The sequence below is a fragment of the Mastigoproctus giganteus genome, chromosome 1, assembly GCF_048544385.1.
Source record: "Mastigoproctus giganteus isolate SK-2022 chromosome 1, ASM4854438v1, whole genome shotgun sequence".
Lineage (NCBI taxonomy): Eukaryota > Metazoa > Arthropoda > Arachnida > Uropygi > Thelyphonidae > Mastigoproctus > Mastigoproctus giganteus.
The window spans coordinates 245,546,811-245,568,651 of NC_143575.1; the positions used below are offsets into that span (position 1 = coordinate 245,546,811).

The window sequence follows — 21,841 nt, forward strand, 5'->3', positions numbered from 1 at the left end:
CACTTTGTTCTCGGTTATTACAAAATCATTAAGTCCCTGTTAGAGTTTAATAAGCTTCTGTCCTCCACTTCCCTACAGAATTCCTCATGTGTGAATGTAGATTCACAATACTCATTCAGTTTGTCAGCTAGCTGAGCAGGATCATCAACACTCAAACCATCGATATCAAATGGATCAAAGAAAAACAGTTCAGAAGTCTTTGCCTTTGCTGTTTTCTTTGAATCCTTTACCAAAGATTTCTCGTAATCAGCCTTCACTTGCCTAACCTCCTTTGCGACTTAATTACAGACTTTAGTTGCCACTACAGACTAGCTTATATCTACCATAGATTTCTTTTTTTTTTTTTTTTTTCTTTTTGGTAGTTGTTGGTGCATCGGTGTGGCCATAATGCACCTCCCAAGGATTTTGCAGTACTTTGATCCAAGCCCGAGGCGGGATTCAAACCCGTGACCTTTGGGTTGTCAGGCAGGCACTTTACCCACCTGGCTAGCCCGGTCGGCCATAGACTTCTGTGTCTCCTGATAATTTATAAGCATTCCATGCATTTTTCTTCTCTACCACGAGTCTCATTAGTTCATATGACATCCATTTAGGCCTAAACCTTGAACAGTATTTCTTAGTTGGAACTAAGAAATTCCATTTAGAATTTGCTGTTGGTAACATCATCAGTTCGTCCCACTGTACAGAATTGAAAAACTGTATGAGATCACTGTGGTTACCTTTATGAAAGCAAATTCCTTCTATTTACCCCTGATGGTAGGTCCCATCTTTGCTAAAACTGATGCTAAAATCATTAGTTAATTCCATTGTATAGAATTTAGAAACTGTCTGAGATCTGAGCTCGGGTAGCTAACAAACTAAATGAATATTTTGCATCGACATTCACACATGAGGAGTTATTCAGCGAGGGGAATGCCAGAGGTGTATTCAAATCTAGCAGTAAGCTAGAGAATCTTGTAATAACTGAGAGCAAAGTGGAGGAGAAATTGTTGAAGATAAACACAAGAAAGGCACCTGGGGTGGATGGGATCTATCCAGTTATATTAAAGGAGGCAGCAAAGGAGGTAAGCAAACCCTTAGCCATAATTATGAGAGCTTCCTTGGACTCAGGGGAGGTACCCATTGACTGGAGATGTGCAAATGTGACCCCAATTCACAAAGGGGGATCAAAGGCTGACACAAGTAATTATAGACCTGTGAGTTTAACTTCTGTTCCCGGAAAATTAATGGAGGCACTGGTGAAAGAAGCACTGCAGGATCATCTAGACAAGACTTCAGTTATAGCTAGGACACAGCATGGTTTTGTTAAGGGGAAGTCTTGCCTGACCAATTTGATTGGATACTATGATGCAGTCACAAAAGAACTGGATGCAGGGAATAACTTTGATATTATATACTTGGATCTTAGAAAGGCTTTTGATACTGTTGCACATGGAAGACTGCTGCACAAATTGGAGCAGTGTGGCATTGGAGGCAAGTTGCTGCTATGGATGAAGGGGTGGTTGAGGGGGAGAAGACAGAGAGTGGTAATCAATGGACACTGCTCATCGTGGACTAATGTTATTAGTGGAGTCCCTCAGGGTTCAGTATTGGGGCCTTTATTGTTTTCTGTATTTATAAATGATATTGATGATGGTATATCAGGCTTAATGTCCAAGTTTGCAGACGATACGAAGGTTGGCGGGGTTGTCAAGGACACTACTGACACTATGCTGCTGCAACAGGATTTGGAAAGGTTGAGCAGATGGGCTTCGAGGTGGCAAATGAAGTTTAACATTGACAAATGTAAAGTACTACATATGGGAAACAGCAACCCCAGAGCAACGTATCAACTCTGTGGTACTACACTGACAGTGGTAGAGAATGAAAGGGACCTGGGGGTGGTGGTGCAGGCAGATATGAAGTTCTCTGAGCAGTGCAGACGAGCTGCAAGAGTAGCTCATGGTGTATTGTCAATGATATATAGGAATTTTTCTAGCAGGGATAAGGAGGTGATTATTCCCTTGTATAAGGCAATGGTCAGGCCACACCTAGAGTACTGTATACAGGCCTGGAGGCCTCATTTCAGGAAGGATGTAGAGCTGCTGGAACGAGTACAGAGAAGGGCAACTAGATTGGTGAATGGGACAAAGGGGTTCTCTTACGAAGAAAGGCTTAAGTTTTGCAAATTACAGTGTCTGGAAACTAGGCACCAGCGGGGTGATCTGATAGAGGTGTACAAAGCCTTGAATGGTTTGAGCATGCTCAATGCTGATGGGATTCTTCCTCTAGCTCAGAAAAATCACCTGAGAGGGCATAAATTCAAATTGAGGAAAGACAGATGTAGGATAGATGTGCGGAAATTTGCCTTTAGCCAGCGGGTGGTTGGTGGGTGGAACAGACTTCCATCCCTTGTCGTGGAAGTTGATAGTCTAAATAAGTTTAAGGCTCAGCTGGACAGGTATTTCGAACGAACAGAGGGGTGAAGTGGAAGTGGTTATTTTTATTTATTTATGTTACTTTTTTTTTTTTTTTTTTTTTTTCTTTTTTTTTTTTTGGCTGATGCTGCATAAGCTTGCTTTCTTGCATCAAATGCCTCTACTAATGCTAATGCTAATGCTAATCACAGTAGTCACCTTTACAAAAGCAAAAACTTCTCCCTTTGCCCTTAATTCTAGTTACAATTTTAAGTGAATCTCAAATCGATACACTGTGATCACTGTCACCTAGTGGTTCCTTTATTTGGAGATTCTTCATGTAAGGTTGTTATTTGGTTTTTAGGAGCATTAGCAACTAAGGCCATATTGCTCCGGGATATGCGGTGGTCATTCCCTGACCTTTCCGCATCCTCCGTATTTGGTGGTGATGGGCTCAAACCCCGGTCTAATCAAGAAGCGTGTGCTATGCACTGCTGCTCCTTCTCACCTGGCTACGGAGGCACCTCCAATGGATCAGGGAATGATGCAAAACATAAAAATTTTTTACAGGTGCGACTTCATGTGGAAAATGACTAATTTTGATGGGACAAGTCTGGATTTTTAGAAAAAATATAACCACAAAGATGCTATCTACACTATCAGTTGTGATTGGGACTCTGTAAGAAATGAAACATTACAAAAATGTTGGAGAAAGTTGTGGCCAGTTGTGATATTTGAGAAGTCCTCCTTCGTCGAATTTGAGGAGTTTCCAGGCAATAGTGCAGCTGTCAATAGCACTGTTTATGATGAAATCTGTGAGTTAGCTGACAAAATAAATTTGCCTCGAGATGGAGATATACCAGTAACTCATACACTGAATACGGAAGACATTATAGAAGCTGTTGTGAATCATGGAAAAATGAAAGTTGCAGAGGAGGAAGAAAGCGATGACGATGTGTGTCAGGTGGGAAAAGTATCCTGGCAGAGCCTACTGCAGCATTTGAAACTTTAATAGCTTTTGCAGAACAGCAACCCTTCTTCATTTCTCAGCATCTTATGCAGCTCCATATCATTCATAACTTGACTTTGTCTGAGAGATATAAGACCTTAAAGCAAGGTGATATTCGTTCATTTTTGAAGAATGCTGAAAGCAAGTTTGGCAGCACAACATCATCTACTGATGCAGATCCAAAACTATCTACAGACCCTCTTGATCCTGTCTCAGCTACATCAGCAGATCCTGACTATTCTCATGCAATGTCTACCCAGTAAACTCTCTACCTACTGCAACAGTTTTGAGTGTGTTTTTTTGTAAGTTACTGTATTCAAAAAGCGGTTCCTATAATAAAACTGTTTCTTTAGTAAATTTTTTCTATGTCTGTCTTAATTTTCTAAGTATTGGCTTAGTATAATAGTCCAGGGGCTCACATCTGGTGAGTATGGGCTTGGCACATGAAGGAGCCTGAGCTGGATATCATCATTCTTCTCTTCTTGGTGATTCCCTTCTACTTTTGACTCTCTCAGGGTAGCTTGGGGAATTTTTTTTTTGGCTGATGCAGCATAAGCCTCAGGCTTCCTTGCGCCATATAGCTAATAATAATAATAATAATAATAGTCAAGTATTATTTTAATACTAACTCTCAAGCAACCAGAAACTACAGTTATCCGGCATCTACCAATCCCCATGGGTGTTGGTTAACTGGGAGTCTACTGTATATATATTTTAACTCTTTCCATTAATGAAAGAGACAGCGAAAGCAGCCAAACAAGGATGAAAACGTTAATCTTCCCAACATTACTGCCATCTACAAGCCACATGCAAACATTATTTGTAGCTCATAAAACAGATCAGTATTATATCTACTTCCCTAAATTGTAGTAAGATATGTGTATTATGGTTAAAAACAAAATCTATATATAAAAATTGTGATGTGAACATTGAAATCTACACATAACAATTGAATGCAAACAGCTGTTATATTAGTGGATAGAGGATGGACAAGTGATGTGAGAAGTGGAATTTTTTTTTTGCCTGATGCTGTGAAGCTTGCTTCCTAGCATCATTTGTCAATACTAATACACAAAGTAACAGCATTCATGATTCAACACAAAATACTTCCTTTGCAATTTTTATTAATTCTTATTACAGTAAAACCTCTAATTCAAACTAACAGAAAGAAGGGATAATCTGAATCAGTAAAAAGTCTAAATTATAGAATATAATTATAAATAAATATTTAAGTTGCAATTTGCAAAAATAAGCAAATTTATTCATAACCCAGTAATAGATTTTTTTTTTTTTTTTTTCTTGTTAGTTGTTGGCGAATCAGCTTCTATGCCCATAATGCACCTCCCAAAGGTTTTGCATTTTACTGTGATCCAAGCCCAAGGCGAGAATCAAACTCGCGACCTTTGGGTTGCCAGGCATGCACTTTTACCTACCTGGCTAGCCTGGTCGGCCCAGTAATAGATGCTAATTTAGATGGTGTGAGGGCAAAAATATGAGTGAAAATGTTTCTAATAAATATTGAATACAACAGTATTCAATATTTATTAGAAACAAACTTTAACAAACCTATAACAAACTTTAATTAATGTATTGAACATTTAAGTACAGTATACAAGTTTGATCAGATGCAAATAGTCCCTCCCCAATTATATTGTCCTTTTGAAATGGAAATTTTCTGTCACACAAAGGTCCTATTAATGGCTATTTCTCAACATCATTTTTAAATTCCTTAATAGATATAAATATTTTCCTTATCAGAATCCTATTTTTATCAGTATTAGAAAATTTAATAATAGTATTGAGGCTTCTTCCTGTATGTTTCTTTTTCTTTCTTTTTCTTTACTTCCTTCTTTTTCATCACTTCCTGCTTCACCTACCGTGAAATGTTATTTTTCCATCACCCAACCTTATCTGATTCGAGTACAGTCAGTTCTGCTATAATGCGCATTTTCGCAACGCGAATTTACTCCAACACAACTGATATATTAGGGAACAATGCAAGTATAATGCAATTTTTGCATTGCCTCGTGCAATTTCATCTGCAAAATAACACACTAGGTGAATGAAAAACCCGGCACCAAGCTGAATGTAGCGACCTGCACAGCAATCACAAAGTTTACGAAGTTTAAAAAATGTCAAACATCAAATGTGTGAGAGCTATATTTCTCATTTACTGTAGTTGTATCGGTCGGAGACACGCTGTATTCACAAGATAACACGTGATATTGTAGGCCGACTCAAATTTTCAGCTCACATTTTTCTGTTTGAACAGAAATTTCGGTGAGGCATGATAGCATAAGCAAAGGAGCACATTTCTGTTATTACCATAAAACAATAAAAACAATTTGCAATGGGCTTTTCTGTTAGTTCAACCGAATTATAAATGGGTAGTAAACTCAATCTTATTGCATTTGCGATAATACCGATGGCTGGAATTCTGTGGATTTTTTTATTTTATTATGGTGAAATGTGTTTCCCCTTCAATGAAATCTTCAATCTTATAAAAAACATAAATTTTCAGAATCTTCATTTCATTCCTATTTTTTCAGCTTCGTAAACTTGTATCACTTATGCAATTATGTGTTTGTTGTTATTGATTGCTTATCTTTTTTTAATGTTTTAAATTTTACAATCCAAAAAAAAAAAGAAAATGTCAGTGAGCAGAAATATCAATCAAGTAAACTTCATCTTGTCAAGGTAAAGTGCTATATTTACTGAAATATTTGTTTATTTATTAGAAATTTAAGATGTTTATGCCTGTGTTAGCAATTTTATTGGGTTTCTAACTTTATTTAGTGTTTTACTTACCAGACTGAAATAAGCCCTGTTGTTTTTAATGCATGAAATACCATAATGTGGCGATTTTTAAGAACACATGTACCGCATTATAGCAAAACTGACTGTAAATGCAGGTGCTAGTGAATTTTACACACCAATAGGCTTTGGGAGGGGAAGATAAGAGATATTTTAAAATGGAAACTTTAAAAACTTTTCTTATTTCTGACTTTATATTGTCAAATAAAAATTAATAAGATCAAAAACACCATTGGAAACAACACCTTATTATCCAAATTAAAAATTTACCAACTACCTTACACAACCTAAACCTTGGAAAAAGCAAAATGAAAAAAAAAAAATCTGTAGAAAATACTAAAATTTGTAATGCAATTTTAGCAGATATTTAAATACTTGAAGTTTTTCTGTTTTTAATGCAAAATACACCAGACTGCTAACTAACTGAGATATATAAAGCCTTGAATGGTTTGAGCAGGCTCAATGCTGATGGGATTCTTCCTCTTGCTCAGAATAATTGCCTGAGAGGGCATAAATTCAAATTAAGGAAAGACAGTTATAGGATAGATGTGCGGAAGTTTGCCTTTAGCCAGCAGGTAGTTGATTGGTGGAACAGACTTCCATCTTTTGTTGTAAAAGTTGATAGCCTAAATAAATTTAAAGCTGAGCTGGACAGGTATTTGGAACGAATGGAGGGGTGAAATGGGAGCGGGTTTTTTGGCTGATGCTGCATAAGCTTGCTTTCTTGCATCGTATGCCTCTGCTAATGCTAATGGCTTAATATACTTTTGCTACTGTTGTGAAACCCCATTCACACACTTCTGATCTTTAATGCTTAACAGCTTTTTCTGTGAATGTGCTATTTTATTCCACTTTCAACTTGTAGCCTAGCAGCAAGCAGCATTTTTTGAATTATAATTTCTACTACTGACTGCTGTCTTTTCTATGTCTTGTCAGAATCATAAAAAAAAAAATTGAATTCCTTCCTTCAATACAAATGTTTTGCAATTCAAATGGAATCACTGATCCATATGATATATAAGAGCTCTGGTATAAGTAGTAGTAATGACAAATGATGCAAGAAAGCAAGCATACAGCATCAGCAAAAAAAAAAATAAAAAACAATTCACCCATCTGTACCATCTAAGAATTTGTCTGTTATCCCTTGAATTTATTCAACCCATCCACTTCCACAACAGATAGAAGTCTGTTCCACATTCTCTCCTCAGATCTCTTAATATCATTAGTGTCAATAGTTCAACAATATCACCTTTTGTGCCCTTAAAAGATGGGAGGTAAAAAAAAAAAAAAAATTTGATAAAATTTCAGAATGTGCAGAATGCATTAATGCTTTTTTGCAAATTAGTGTTGTTCCTTGTATTTCCTTTTCATTTATCCATTTATCAGCAAAGTCATCATTTACATGGCTTTGCTCAAAAATGCTCATATCTGCATAACAGTTAAGAATGCAAAACGTTCACATAAGACTTTCAACCAAAATTTCCCAATTAACAACTTCCTGAAGTTTTGTGAAGTACTCTGTATAATATATATTATACCTTCATAGTATGGATTTGTGCAAGAATTCTATTATTAAAATAGAATTTTTAACATATATAAAAATTAAGGATATATAACAGACTTTAATATACTTTCATATAGCCCAATAAAAAAAAATCAAACAAAAATAAACAAGAGAAACCAAAAATAATAATAAAAAGTTTTTTTTAGAATTTTCAAGGTCACTGGTTCTCTAGAAAATACAAACAATCGCTTAGCATCTAGCAGATACAAAATGAACATCTATTTTTTTTTTCCAGCTGTTTGAATTTAGCCAGCAAAACCAAAGCTCTACAGCAAAGAATAGACTTGTCACTGTTGTCTCACAAACACTGGACAGGAACAGATGGCCAGAAGAATAGATGCTTTTGCTCACTTGACATCTGTTAAATGGCAAACAAAAATGTAATGTTTTGTATCGTAATATATCGTAATGAAACCAGAAATTATTATGTAATCAGTTAAAGAATATTAGTGGGCAAAGGTACATGGAAGGATTTGATTCCATAAAAAAAAAAAAAAAAAAAAAAAAAAAAGAGCAGTAAGCAACGATTTTTAAGTAAAAACCACAATAATTTAATTTCTATGCATCTACTATATTTCCATTCACTTCTCCAATCAGCACACAAAAAAAAAAAAAAAAAAAAAAAAAGTGCAGTGCTTCAGTTACAATATATGGTACATGGATGGCCTATGTGACATATAGGAAAAAAAGAAATAAATTGCTGGATTTCTATTAGTCTGATTTTAATGAAATTTGGGAAGTTTCAATAAACCACTCCAAATGAGCCAAATATAAAATTTTAATAAATTGGCCAACTGAGAGTTGAGTTATTACTTATGCATGGACAAAAAAAAAAAAAAAAAAACGCCATATTTCTATTGGCCCAATTTTCATGAAATTTAGGACAGCTCAGCAATTTTTTCTTAAACAGGCCAAATGTAAAATTTAATGAAAATCCCTCCATTAAAAACAGAATTATTATATGCTGACAAACAGATGGATAGGGTGAAAACAACAGGTTCATTATGCATACATGCTAGAGCAATTTAAAAAAAAAAAAAAAAGTGTCTCTATTAATCATTCGTTGCTAGTATGGTGTCTGATGTCTCAGATGCCATACTAAAGGTCAATAACTGAAGGTCAATAAAGAAATTAAGCCTAAAAAAACAGGTGCCATGAAGATCACAATTTTAAACCATTTTTTGTCTTTATTCCAAAGTGATGAATGGTTCACAGAATGTGTTATATAAGCATTTAAAACAAAAAAAAAAACAGGTGCCATAAAGCTCATGATTTTAAAACCTATTTTTGTATTATGTGCCTGCTCATGCAAGTTTTACTTATCAGGCACAACAGCTGGCAAATTAATAAAGAAAAATCTTTTCCTGAAAGGTATTTGCATCGCAGCTGAGTAAATAGTAGTTCAGGGCACAAAGAAACTAAAAAATTAGAGTCAAAATGATCCATCTTTTTTTTGTACATGCCACATGGTTCAGCTTTCTAATTGGGCTTGCAGACTTACTGTACAAGAGTTAGCATTAGCATTAGCATTAGCAGAGGCATATGATGCAAGAAAGCAAGCTTATTCAGCATCAGCCAAAAAAAACAAAAAAAAAAAAAAAAACCCACTCCCATTTCACCCCTCCGTTCGTTCGAAATACCTGTCCAGTTGAGCTTTAAATTTGTTTAGGCTATCAACTTCAACAACCAGTGATGGAAGTCGGTTCCACCAACCAACCACCCGCTGGCCAAAGGCAAATTTCCGCACATCTATCCGACATCCGTCCTTCCTCAATTTGAATTTATGCCCTCTGAGGTGATTATTCTGAGAAAGATGAAGAATCCCATTGGCATTGAGCATGCTCAAACCATTCAAAGCCTTATACACCTCTATCAGATCACCTCGCCGGTGCCTAGTCTCCAGACTCTGTAATTTGCAAAACTTAAGCCTTTCTTCGTAAGAGCAACCCTTCGTTCCATTTACTAATCTTGTTGCCCTTCTCTGTACCCGTTCCAGCAGCTCTACATCCTTCTTGAAATGAGGCCTCCAGACCTGTATACAGTACTCAAGATGTGGCCTTACCATTGCCTTATACAATGGAATAATCACCTCCTTATCCCTGCTAGAAAAATTCCTGTATATCATTGACAAGACACCATGAGCTACTCTTGCAGCTCGTCTGCACTGCTCAGAGAACTTCATATCTGCCTGCACAATTACCCCCAGGTCCTTTTCATTCTCCACCACTGTCAGTGTAGTACCGCAGAGTTGATACGTTGCTCTGGGGTTACTGTTTCCCATATGCAGCACTTTACATTTGTCGATGTTAAACCTCATTTGCCACCTCTCAGCCCATCTGTTCAACCTGTCCAGATCCTGTTGCAGCAGCATAGCGTCAGTATTGTCCTTAACGACCCTGCCAACCTTTGTATCATCTGCAAACTTGGACATTAAACTTGATATCCCATCATCAATATCATTCATAAACACCGAAAACAACAACGGACCCATCACTGAACCTTGAGGAACTCCACTAATAACATTAGTCCACGTTGAGCAGTGTCCATTGATTACCACTCTCTGTCTTCTGCCACTCAACCATCCCCTTATCCATAGCAGCAATTTGCCTCCAATGCCACACTGCTCCAATTTGTGCAGCAGTCTTCCATGTGCAACAGTATCAAAAGCCTTTCTAAGTTCCAAATATATAATATCAAAGTTATTCCCTGCATCCAGTTCTTTTGTGACTACATCATAGTATCCAATCAAATTGGTCAGGCAAGACCTGCCCTTAACAAAACCATGCTGCGTCTGTGCTATAACTGAATTCTTGTCTAGATGATCCTGCAGTGCTTCTTTAACCAGTGCCTCCATTAATTTACCTGGAACAGAAGTTAAACTAACAGGTCTATAATTACTTGTGTCAGCCTTTGAACCTCCTTTGTGAATTGGGGTCACATTTGCGCATCTCCAGTCCATAGGTACCTCCCCTGAGTCCAAGGAAGCTCTCATAATTATGGCTAAGGGTTTGCTTACTTCCTTTGCTGCCTCCTTTAATATAACTGGATAGATCCCATCCACCCCAGGTGCCTTTTTTATGTTTATCCCCAACAATCTCTCCTCCACTTTCCTCTCAGTTATTACAAAATCATCCAGCTCACTGCCAATGTTTACTTTACCTACATCATTCTCCTTCCTGAATAACTCCTCATGCGTGAATGTAGATGCAAAATACTCGTTTAGATTGTTAGCCACCTGAGCAGGATCCTCAACTGTTGAACCATCAATATCCAGTGGACCAATCTGATTCATCCCTTTCCTTTTCGAGTTCAAGTATGTAAAGAACTCTTTTCTGTTTTTCTTTGCATCCTTCGCCAAGGATTTTTCATAGTCTGCCTTTGCCTGCCTAATCTCCTTTGTGACTTGGTTACAGACCAACTTATATCTATCATAGGCTTCCATGTCACCCATTAATTTGTATGTATCCCATGCATTTTTCTTCTCTGCCACATGTCTCATTAGTTCATCTGACAACCATTTAGGCCTAAACCTTGAACAATATTTCTTAGTTGGTATGTAAAGCCTGGTAGCCTCCAAGATTAGTTCCTTGAATGCTTCCCATTTTGAGTTTGCTGTTGGTAACATCATCAGTTGGTCCCACTGTATAGAATTTAAATACTGTCTCAGACCATCATAGTCGCCTTTACGAAAACAAAAACCCTTCCCTTTACCTCTGATGGTAGTTACCTCCTTGAGTAAATCCCACTTCAACACACTGTGATCACTGCCACCTAGTGGTTCATTTATCTGCAGGTTCTTAATGCATGAGGAATCACTACTGATAATCAGATCAAGAGTATTGCTCCCTCTCGTTGCCTCACGAACATGCTGATGTAGAAAACAATCATCCAATAAATCCACAAAAGCCTTGCTAGTGTGCGAGTGACCAACCCACAAATTCCAGTCAATATCTGGGAAATTAAAGTCCCCCATTATAAGACTCTCTGATTTACTGGCCCACTCTATTTCCCTGTACAATATCTTATTATACTCATCAGAGTCATTAGGCCTATAGCACACTCCTACTCTCAATTTTGATTTCCCTATGCTTACGTCACACCAAACTGACTCGACGCTGCCCTGTCCATCGATGTCGACTGGCTTCACTTCTTTGGACTTTATGTGTTTCTTAATTAATAGCATAACCCCTCCTCCCCTCCTGTCCTGTCTATCCTTTCTATACACATTGTATTCCCCAAATTCCAGTTCCGCATTACTTATATCTGTGTGACACCACGTCTCTGATATCCCAACAATATCTGCCTTTGATGTTTTGAGCAATACCTCAAATTCATCAAATTTATTTACCAAACTCCTAGCATTGGTGTACACGCAGGTATACATGCACCTGTTTCTATTCTTAGCTACCCTAACACAACCCATGTGTTTACTTGTACCGCAATGACTACCAGCAGTCTCTGAAATATCCTGCATCCTGTTTTTCAGACTTCTGCTCATTTCAATAGAAGCAGTGCAAGAATCACTTCCACCTCTGCCACTGGCTACTGTTAATCTATTAGTCCTTGTATCCCCCCCAACTAGCAGTTTTCCGACCCACCTAACACTGCCTCGACAGCATCAGCAAAAATTCTTGCACCCTTTCTATTTAAGTGTATCCCATCCCTGTAGAAGCAATCTCTCCTGTTAACAAGTACAGTCCAGGCTGAAAAAAATTCTACCCCTTGAGCCTTGCACAATCCCTCCAGGGCCGAATTGATCGACAAGGCTCTCATCATATACTCCCTCCTATCGTGTCTGGGCAGAATTGCAGACACTTTCAAGTTCAACCCTAATTCACGGCTTTTTTTCAACAGTGACCTGTACTTGCTAAGTAATTCCGCCGGTCTCCTACTCTTAATATCATTAGTGCCAACGTGTACAACTATATCACCTTTTGTGCCCTTAAAAGATGATATCCGTTCTACAACGTCATCAACCTTTGCCCCTGGCAGACATACCCTGGTCCTATTCCACCTATCCTTTTTACAAAGGATGTTCCCCGTTTCCCTGACAATAGAGTTAGATATCTAAACAACAGTTATTCGGGTATTGGTGGGGAGGGGGCTATGAAAGTCAAAAAATTTTTTATGTAAAAGAGGAAACAAAAACCAATGATACAAATTAGGGACAACACTGTCATGGACTACAGAACAAGTGCCACAGGTGAGCTGGATTAAGTTTGTCATTCTTAATTTCATGTTTTTGTAACATGAAAATACAGTAAATAATTATTCAGAATTTTTTTTTTTTCCTTTTTTCCCTACCCCTTTTTAACTATAGGAAAAAAAAACAATAGTTTTATCCCTATTGCTAAAAACACAGCTGGTATTAATTTAAAAACCAAATTAATATATAAATATTCTTTCAAAATAATAAACATATTTCAAGTATGAAAGTTGAAACTATAGGAGATTAATTTTCTGAAGATGGGAAATCCAAGTGATGCTTTGTAGACAAGGAGAGATTAATTTATAATTTTATTGATGTTCCCATATACAGCAGAGTGCTGATAACCCAAACTAATTCGGACTGGGGGTAGTTAGGACTTCCAATGTTTGGATTTTTGAACTTATCAAAAATACTGTTCTGGAGACTAAAAAAAAGGTTTAGTAAGTTAAGAAAAAAAAAGTTGTACTTTTTTTTATAGGTAACAAAACATTTATTTTTATTCATAGGTAACAAAACAAATGGAACTTTCAGCCACAATAACACATATGCATGGGACTTTAACGAAAATAATTATTATTTTTTGTTGCACCGTTTTCGAAATTCGTTTCTTTGCTGCCAGAGTAGTTGACTTGGACAGGATTCGGTTTGTTGCTCCTACCTAGCTCTCGTGGGAAGCACAGTTTGCAGAATCACGATCCTCCTGACCTGGGTGAAAAAGATCCAAGTTCAAGAACCATCGATGACAGTGGGAATTTTTATGGACCTTTTCATAATTTATTTATTAGTATTAGCCATATGGTGCAAGGAAGCCTGAGGCTTATGCTGCACTAGCCAAAAAAAAAAAAAAAAAAAAATTTACCCTGAGAGAGAGAGAGAGAGAGAGAGAAAAATCACTAAGAAAGAGAAGAATGATGATATCTAGCTCAGGATCCTGGGTGTGCGAAGCCCATACTCTTTTACAAAGATATTTCTAAAAATAATCTGATATTGCTGAGCATTATATTTAACTCACTGACAGGTGCATGCAAACTCAGATGGCTAGGGTATGTTTTAGTATTAGAAAACAATACAAGAAAGGAAGTTAACAGCATCAGCCAAAAAACTACCCACCTCACCCACCTATCCACCCCTCCCAAGAATTTGCCCAGTTCTTCCTTGAATTTATTCAAACTACCCACCTTCACAACAGACAGAAGCTTGTTCAAACAGTCAAAGACTTGCTGGCTGAAGGCAAACTTCCACAGATCTATCCTTCAATTTGAATATGTCCTCTTGTGTGTGTAGTCTCTGCAAGAGGAAGAATGCCATCAACATTGAGCTCACTCACTCCATTCAAGGCCTTGAACACCTCAATCAGATCTCCTTATAGGCAACTACAAGGTGTATCCAGATGCTACAAATTACAGAAATGAAGCCTTTCTTAAGAGCACCCTTTTCTTCTATTCACCAGAATATAGAACTGGTTCAGCAGATTTACATCCTTCCTGAAATGTGGTCTACAGACCTATATACAGTACTCAAGATTTGACCCGACCATAGTCTTGTGCAAAGGAATAATCACCTCCATCCCTGCTAGTAAACCTCCAGTATAATATTTACAAAACAACTTGAGCTGCCTGGCAGCACTGCTCAGAGAACTAACTGCACAATTATCCCCATATATTTTTCATTTTCTACTAAACTGTGTCGTACCATATAGTTGGTACATTGATCTGGAATTACTGCTACCATATGCAATACCTTGCATTTATAAATGTTAAACTTCAACCGCCATTTCAGTCCATCAGCCTAATTTTTCTAAATCTGTTGCAGTAACTTGCCTCACAAAGTGCATTAGAAAAGGTGTGCTCTTCATTTGTCGCCTTTGGTTCATCATAAGTGTTTCTTGACTAATTTTTTCTTTATTTCTTTTTCCATATTTCTTTATTTCTTTTTCCATATAGGTTTCTTGGGCTTTTCAGAAAGTTGTAATATTCCTCGTCGATATCTTAGTCCTGAGCAGTTTTTCACAACATGGTTCAGTTATTTGGTCTCAGGCAATAATAGCATGGTTTTTTGTGCCAGAAACTCAGATTTTTCGTCCAGCAGGGCAGAAAATCAACCAGAGAACACACGCAATTTTAAAGTATACACAGAGCAATGTGGTCTTAGTTGCTGATGCTCCCAAAACCCAACTACAACAAACAGCATCTTCGAGGGATGGGTCATTAGCTATTCTCATATTTCTCATAGTTTTTTTTGTTTTTTTTTTTTTCGCACCATCATCTGAATCAAGTTTCGATGCAAACTTTAAAATTTTTTCCTTGTTGTTTGTAGGGCACAAATAGGGCTCCAACCTCGTAAAATTTTCCTAACAAAGACCCGTTTTCGTTAGGAAAATCTGAAAGTCTATTTAAAATCAAAATCTTCAATTTCAATTTAATTGTTAAAAATTTCTGCTTCCTTTTAAAAGACAAAGGAGACCACCATAACTACAGTACAGTAAAAAAATAAAACTCTGTAAATGTTCAGAATCTTTTCATTCCTATAACTAAACTTCATAAACTTTTTAATCCATATCTCACTTAAGCATATCGTGTTGCAATATCTGCATACCCTATCCTTTATTATTGATTGATGCTTATCTTTTTTTACTGTTTTAGATTTTACAACACCAACCTCCCCAAAAAAAAGTCAATAAACAGAAATATCAGATTACAAAGTGTTATGCTTAGTTAGTACTGTATGTATATTAATTAATTTATTATGAAACAACGGGGATTACCTTTAATTTAGATATAGGAAGCTTCTTTTCCAACCAACTCTCCTAGTCTAACGCGCTAATAATTCTTTGGGAAGGCGATATCAATTTTACAAAACATGGGACATCTTCCACACTGTCAGAACCGTAGTGTTCAGACCCCTCAGTCTGAACATTGAGAGCTCAAGACTTCTGTCTTCAAACGCTATACCTCTGGCAGCAAGGACCATTACATGGATTGACATAAAATTAAATTTTTAAGGTCTATACCGCTTAATAAATATGGACCGATTATTTTCTTCGGTCGTGTAGCTTGACATTAGAATTAAATTTAGGAGTCGAAAAAGTTTAATGGATATTGGGGAGGAATGTAGAGAATAAACTCGGTCTCAATGTTGAGACCGAGGGGTCTGAACACTACGGTTCTGACAGTGGGGAAGATGTCCCACATGTTTTGTAAAATTGATATCGCCTTCCCAAAGAATTATTAGCGCATTGGACTAGGAGAGTTGGTTGGAAAAGAAGCTTCCTATATCTAAAATAAAGGTAATCCCTGTTGCTTCATAATATAATAGAATATAGGAATTATCCAGCACTTAATAGCTCTCTATTATCAAAAGAGTATATTAATTAAGTACTGTACGTATAATAATTAAGTACTTTATGTAAGTTAATTAAGTATATCATTTAAAATATCATTAATATCATATAATTTAAGTATAACATTAAGTTAAAATAAAAGTATGAATTTGTGCTGTATACCTTCATATTCCTCTGATTTTCATTTGGTACAACTGCCGTTCAATAGAATCAAAATTCAATTCGCAAATATGATAAAAATAACCAGGTGCTTACTGTAATTATTTGATGGCAGCAGCATAAAATAAAAGCTGACTCTTACGGAGTATTGACATTTCGACATTCAGATTTCAACACTCTACCGTATTAAAAAAATTAAGAGTACACAAATGCCAGACAGAAGACATTGTCTGGCATTTGAGTGTATGTGTATATGTGCATGTGTGTATATATATGTGTGTGTGTGTATACATTAACTGAACTGCACACACATAAAATCATATCTTATAGTAACATGAATTTAATTATGATTGAAAAATAAGGCCTTCAACCATCTTTTCCATTTTGTTATAGTTGGAAATTGGGGAGAGGTCTCTACAGTAATAGCTAACAACTTTTTAAAAATGGAGAAAAACGGTTTTCTGTTTGATCCTCACTATCACAGAACTTGATCACTCAATGTTATCATACTCATAAGTTTCAGTGTTAACTGAATAAGTAAAGTTTTAATTTTTTTTTTTTTTTTTTAGTTTTCAATTATTTTTTTGTCTTGTGTCAACTTGAAGCGAGGGGCAGAAAAAATACTTCGGCTCATGTCTTTCGCAAAAGGCTCGTGTCTTCTGATGGAGCATATGCAATACAGGTATTCCTAAAACAGCAGTAGAGATCATGCATCAAAAAATTAAACAAATAATAATGAAACAGCATCATGAATTTAAAGCCGTGCTTCTGGTCTGTTCGTTTTTCCCTTTAAAAATTGTCAAGGTATCAGTATATCCACGGCTATTTAAAATGCTACACACATGACTGTGTCTCATTAACCGTAAATTTTATAACAACGTGAACGATACATTACTTTCAAGGCTAACAATTTAAAGATCTAAACACATTTTCAAGAATATTAAGCGTCCCTTGACAATTCTTATACATACAAATTTATAACCTACATACACATATATACGGGTCACGATGAAGAAACAATTAGTAGAGATCAATATTATATACTTTACCATTTTTCGAGTCTTCTAGCATCCTCTGTAAATCCGTAAATGCTAGATTTACACCATATAAATCTCCAAATTTTAAGAGAAAGGAACATATTACCGCAAAATTTGGATCGTCATGACAATTTTCTTCGCCTGACGCCATTTTAGCCAACCTAAACAAAACAGTTTCCCATAACTCGACATAACATTTTTAGTTTCGTATGAATATAATTAGAACAAATAAATAATATTAAGCATGAAAATTACAAAATAATTTTATCTAGAAAGATGAGCTGGTTAAAATATCTATATGGATAAAAATCGAGTCTTTGGAGAATTCGAATACAAACAACACATAATACAGTACAATCCAGCTGCAGTAAAAAGGTTCGCTGTTTTTAGGGAATTACGTACTTGTTAAAATTCTCTCTTTTCTTTTATTTTTATTTTTTATTTCCAATTATTATATTTATGTATACATATGGTTTTGAGTGAACGCAGCAAACTTTGATTATTAGATTTCTTAGGCAAAAACTTTTTTCTAAAAATTTTAACACATTGTAACAGTCCTACCAGTAACTAAAATACTTCATTTAGATACGTCACCAAGAAAACAAATCAGCCACTAGGAAGAAATAGCTATTCAGAAGTAGTGGCCCATGTATTTCTCGAGGGCCACTATGCACATACCTATTGTAAAGTGTAAAGTGTTCATTGTCTAACGGCCCAAGGGGTTTCCCCCATCTTCGTGTTGTGTACTCTGTTTGTTAAAAACAGATCACTGTGAAGGCCAGAGATTTTAAAAAGTGTAGGGTACATGTTTATGTTATGTAGTGTCATGTTGTGTTGTTCCTCTGACCTTTTAGCCGTTGGGCCCCTAGTGGTACCCCCCGTTGCCCACACTGAACCCCGAGGAGGCAGGTCAGGCATAGAGGGATCGCATTAGAAGTAATTACTCTGGCAGGCCCTGCCACCTAATTTCCTAAGATTTCAGTGGCAAGGGCCTAAAAAAAAAAAATAATAAATAAAATAAAATAAATAAAAATAAAAAAAATAATAAAAATAAAAAATTAAATAAAATAAAAAAATAAAAATAAAAAATAATAAAAAAATAAAAAATATATAAAATAAAAAAATAAAATAAAATAAAATGAAATAAAAAAATAAGAAAAAAATACATATTTAGTTAGAGTAGGGGTGAAGACTGAGGAAGGGGGGGACAGATAGAAATATGGGGATGATAGGGAAGGCAACCCCAGAAAGGTCAGTGGGGACTGGCCCCACCAGGAGAAAAAAGGGGGTAGTAGGGTGGGGGAGGAGACAGAAACCCATCCCCTCCCTCTCCCTAGCGGGGGAGGGGGTATTAAAGTGAACCAAGTTAGCGTACCTGGTACGGAATGCTAGTTGGCCAAGAAAAGCAGTTGACATCTAATGGCACTCCGGTGGCGTTGTCAGTCTTTTATCTAGGAGATTGTCTTATCACATCCGTGAGAGACAAGTCCAGAAGTATAAGAACCTTTTGTCTTTCTTAGATTGTCTTAATTTGTGGGTTGTCTCTATTCAAAGGTAGTTATTTGGTAGTTATCTTTGGTGGATGACATTTTGGAGAATGTATGGTAGTTCACACCAATGATGGTAATGCTGGTCAAGTTTAGCTGCCTTGTTCCAGTACCATCAGGGTCCCTGAGTTCATTTAGTAGAGGGTTATCATGTTGCTGCAATTAGTTGTCTTTTCCTCAAGAAAAGCTTCTGTGCGTAGTTGGTGAGAGCTTGATACTCTTCCTTAGTATCCAGTAAATGGTTTTCTTTGCCTTTTGGTATATAAGTCAGCTTTGTGATAAGCTGGCAGCAGAGGTCATCGTAGAGGGGGCACTCATGCATGAGGTGATCCCAGTCCTCAATTCCTCCACAGGTGCATGTTGGGTCCTCTTCTAGGCCAAAGGTTGTTAGCTTTGCCTTTATTGAACCATGGCCAGTAAGCAAATACGTGGCATACAGGCCTGGAGAAAACCATAATGGGGATTTTGGATAGATTCTGCTAACATCTGGGATGAATCTCCTGGTGATTTCCCCCTTGGTTGAATTTGTCCAGCGGTCCTGCCACACCCGCTGCATGTGTGCTTGAAGTCTCCTCTTCTCAAATTTTTGGTTGGTAAGATTCAGCTCGAATCCCAAGCAGGTCTGAGCCACGCCCTTAGAAAGATGATACAACATTCCATTTCTCACCACCTCCAGGTCGAGGGGGATGGCCCCCACCAGGTCCTGGAGGGCGTGAGTACTTACAGTGCAGCAGGCACGAGAGATGGAGAGCAGGACCGTGCGTTGAGTGGAATCCAGGATTCGTCTGTTTACTGCAGTCGTAGCCTTGCCAAACCAAATTCCGGCTGCATACGTAATCACAGGGATGAAGACAGCCTTGTAATACACCGAGAGGGTTCGCTTGCTGAGACCCCAGTCCTGACGAGATATCCTAGCAACCATGGCAGTATAGTTTCTCACTTTGGTTCTGATGTATTTGAGATGAGCTTGGAAGGAGAGTTTTCTGTCCAGTACTATGCCAAGATATTTCAGTTGCCCTGACAACTTTATGGTCTTGTTTCCAATTTTAATCTGTGGTGGTCTTGTAATACAGAGAGTTCCTTTAAGAAGCAGAGAGTTTGTTTTTGATGGTGATATGGTCAAGCAGTGTGTTTTTGCCCAGTCCTGGAGGATTTGGAGTGCATGGTTTGCCAAGGTCTCAAGCTGGGCCCTGGAATTTGCAGTCACCATCAGGATGAGGTCATTAGCAAAGGCTTGTGAACGAACCTCCCCGAGGTCAAGGCATAGAAATTCGTCCATCACCATGTTCCATAAGGTCGGCCCGAGAACTGAGCCCTGGGGGCAGCCACGGTGTATCCGTCTTGTGAGTTTCTGATAAGGTGCATTTACTGTGATGACCCTATTTGAGAGGAAGCTTTTCATGATATTGAACAAATTGTCTAGTACATTTGATTGCCTGAGTCTGCGGAGGACGCTCGGCCACCAAAGGGTGTCGAACGCTCCCGCGAAATCAATTGTAATCATCAGGAAGTATTTCCTGTCTGCTTGGCGGGCCTCAGTGAGCAGTGCCTGTAGAGCATCAACCGTGGAACGCCCTGGTCTGAAACCATATTGGTTTGGTGATATTAGGTTTACTTTCTCATAGTGGCAAAGACGTGCCTTCCAAAGAGCCAGACGATCCTGGCCTCCTCCTGAGGTTGAACCCCTCAGACAACAATACAGGGAAGCCAGGAATAACTACACTGTGATGATCAGGCAACGGAAGAAACTGTCCTGGGAGCATCTGGTTTCCACAGTCGGCAATACAGACCCATGGAGCATCATATATAGAATAACCACAAACAAGTTACCAAGGGTCACGCCCTCCACCATCACCCCACAAGGCACCATGACAAAAAACTGGCACGACACCGTCAACAACATTCTCAATGCCACCTTCAAACCCATCGAAGAGGACAACACACCTCAACAGCATCAGCTGTGCCACGCCAACAAAACCTACCAATCGGCCCAAGTGGAACAACCATTCACCCTGCAAGATTTACAAACTGCCATACAAAAAATAAAAAACAAAAGAACCCCAGGACTGGACATGCTTGAACCAGAAGTGGTAAAAAAGGTGGCCGAGTATGTCCCGAACTTGCTGTTAGACTTATAAAACCACTGTCTTCGTCAGCGCTGGTTCCCTTCGGACTGGAAGGTAGCCAGCATAAAATTAATCATAAAAAACCCATCAAAGCAGCAACATATACCGGAGTCCTACCGACCTATATCTCTCCTGTCTGTACTCAGCAAAGTCCTGGAACAACTTCTTAGACAGAGGCTTGAAGTACATTACACCGCAGCAAATTTAACAACAGACAAACAGTTCGGATTCAAAACGGGGAAATCCACTCTGGATGCACTAGAATATATCATGAATGCCGCGTCAAACTGCCAACGAAAGTACCTTCTTCTCATCTCTGTGGACTTTGCAGGGGCGTTCGACGCCCTCTGGTGGCAGAGCATCCTCGCAAGACTAAGAGCTGCAAACCTGCCATCAAACCTATACGGATGCATTCAGAGTTACCTGAACAATAGGAAGGTCCTAGTGCAGGCTCCCTACTACAAGGTTGAACGTCAGGTACACAGGGGCTGCCCTCAGGGCTCTGTACTGGGTCCCCTCCTTTGGAACTACGTGCTGGATGAGTTCCTCTCCCTGGAACTGGGGGGTGTGCAAGCGCTCGCATAGGCAGATGACCTCTCCCTAATCCTCTCTGCTGATTCAAGAGCACAACTGGAAACGC

At 37.9% G+C, this 21,841-nt stretch overlaps 1 protein-coding gene across 1 annotated transcript in view; it reads right to left on the reverse strand.

Annotated features, from left to right (window-relative positions):
• LOC150091724 (uncharacterized) overlaps window positions 1-17,679 on the reverse strand; it is a 515,450-nt gene extending 497,771 nt beyond the window's left edge. The window contains exon 1 of the mRNA XM_090369463.1: window positions 17,541-17,679. Coding sequence (XP_090225589.1) covers window positions 17,541-17,679 — 139 coding nt within the window. The remainder of the gene's footprint in view (window positions 1-17,540) is intronic.
• Between the last annotated feature and the right edge of the window lie 4,162 nt (window positions 17,680-21,841).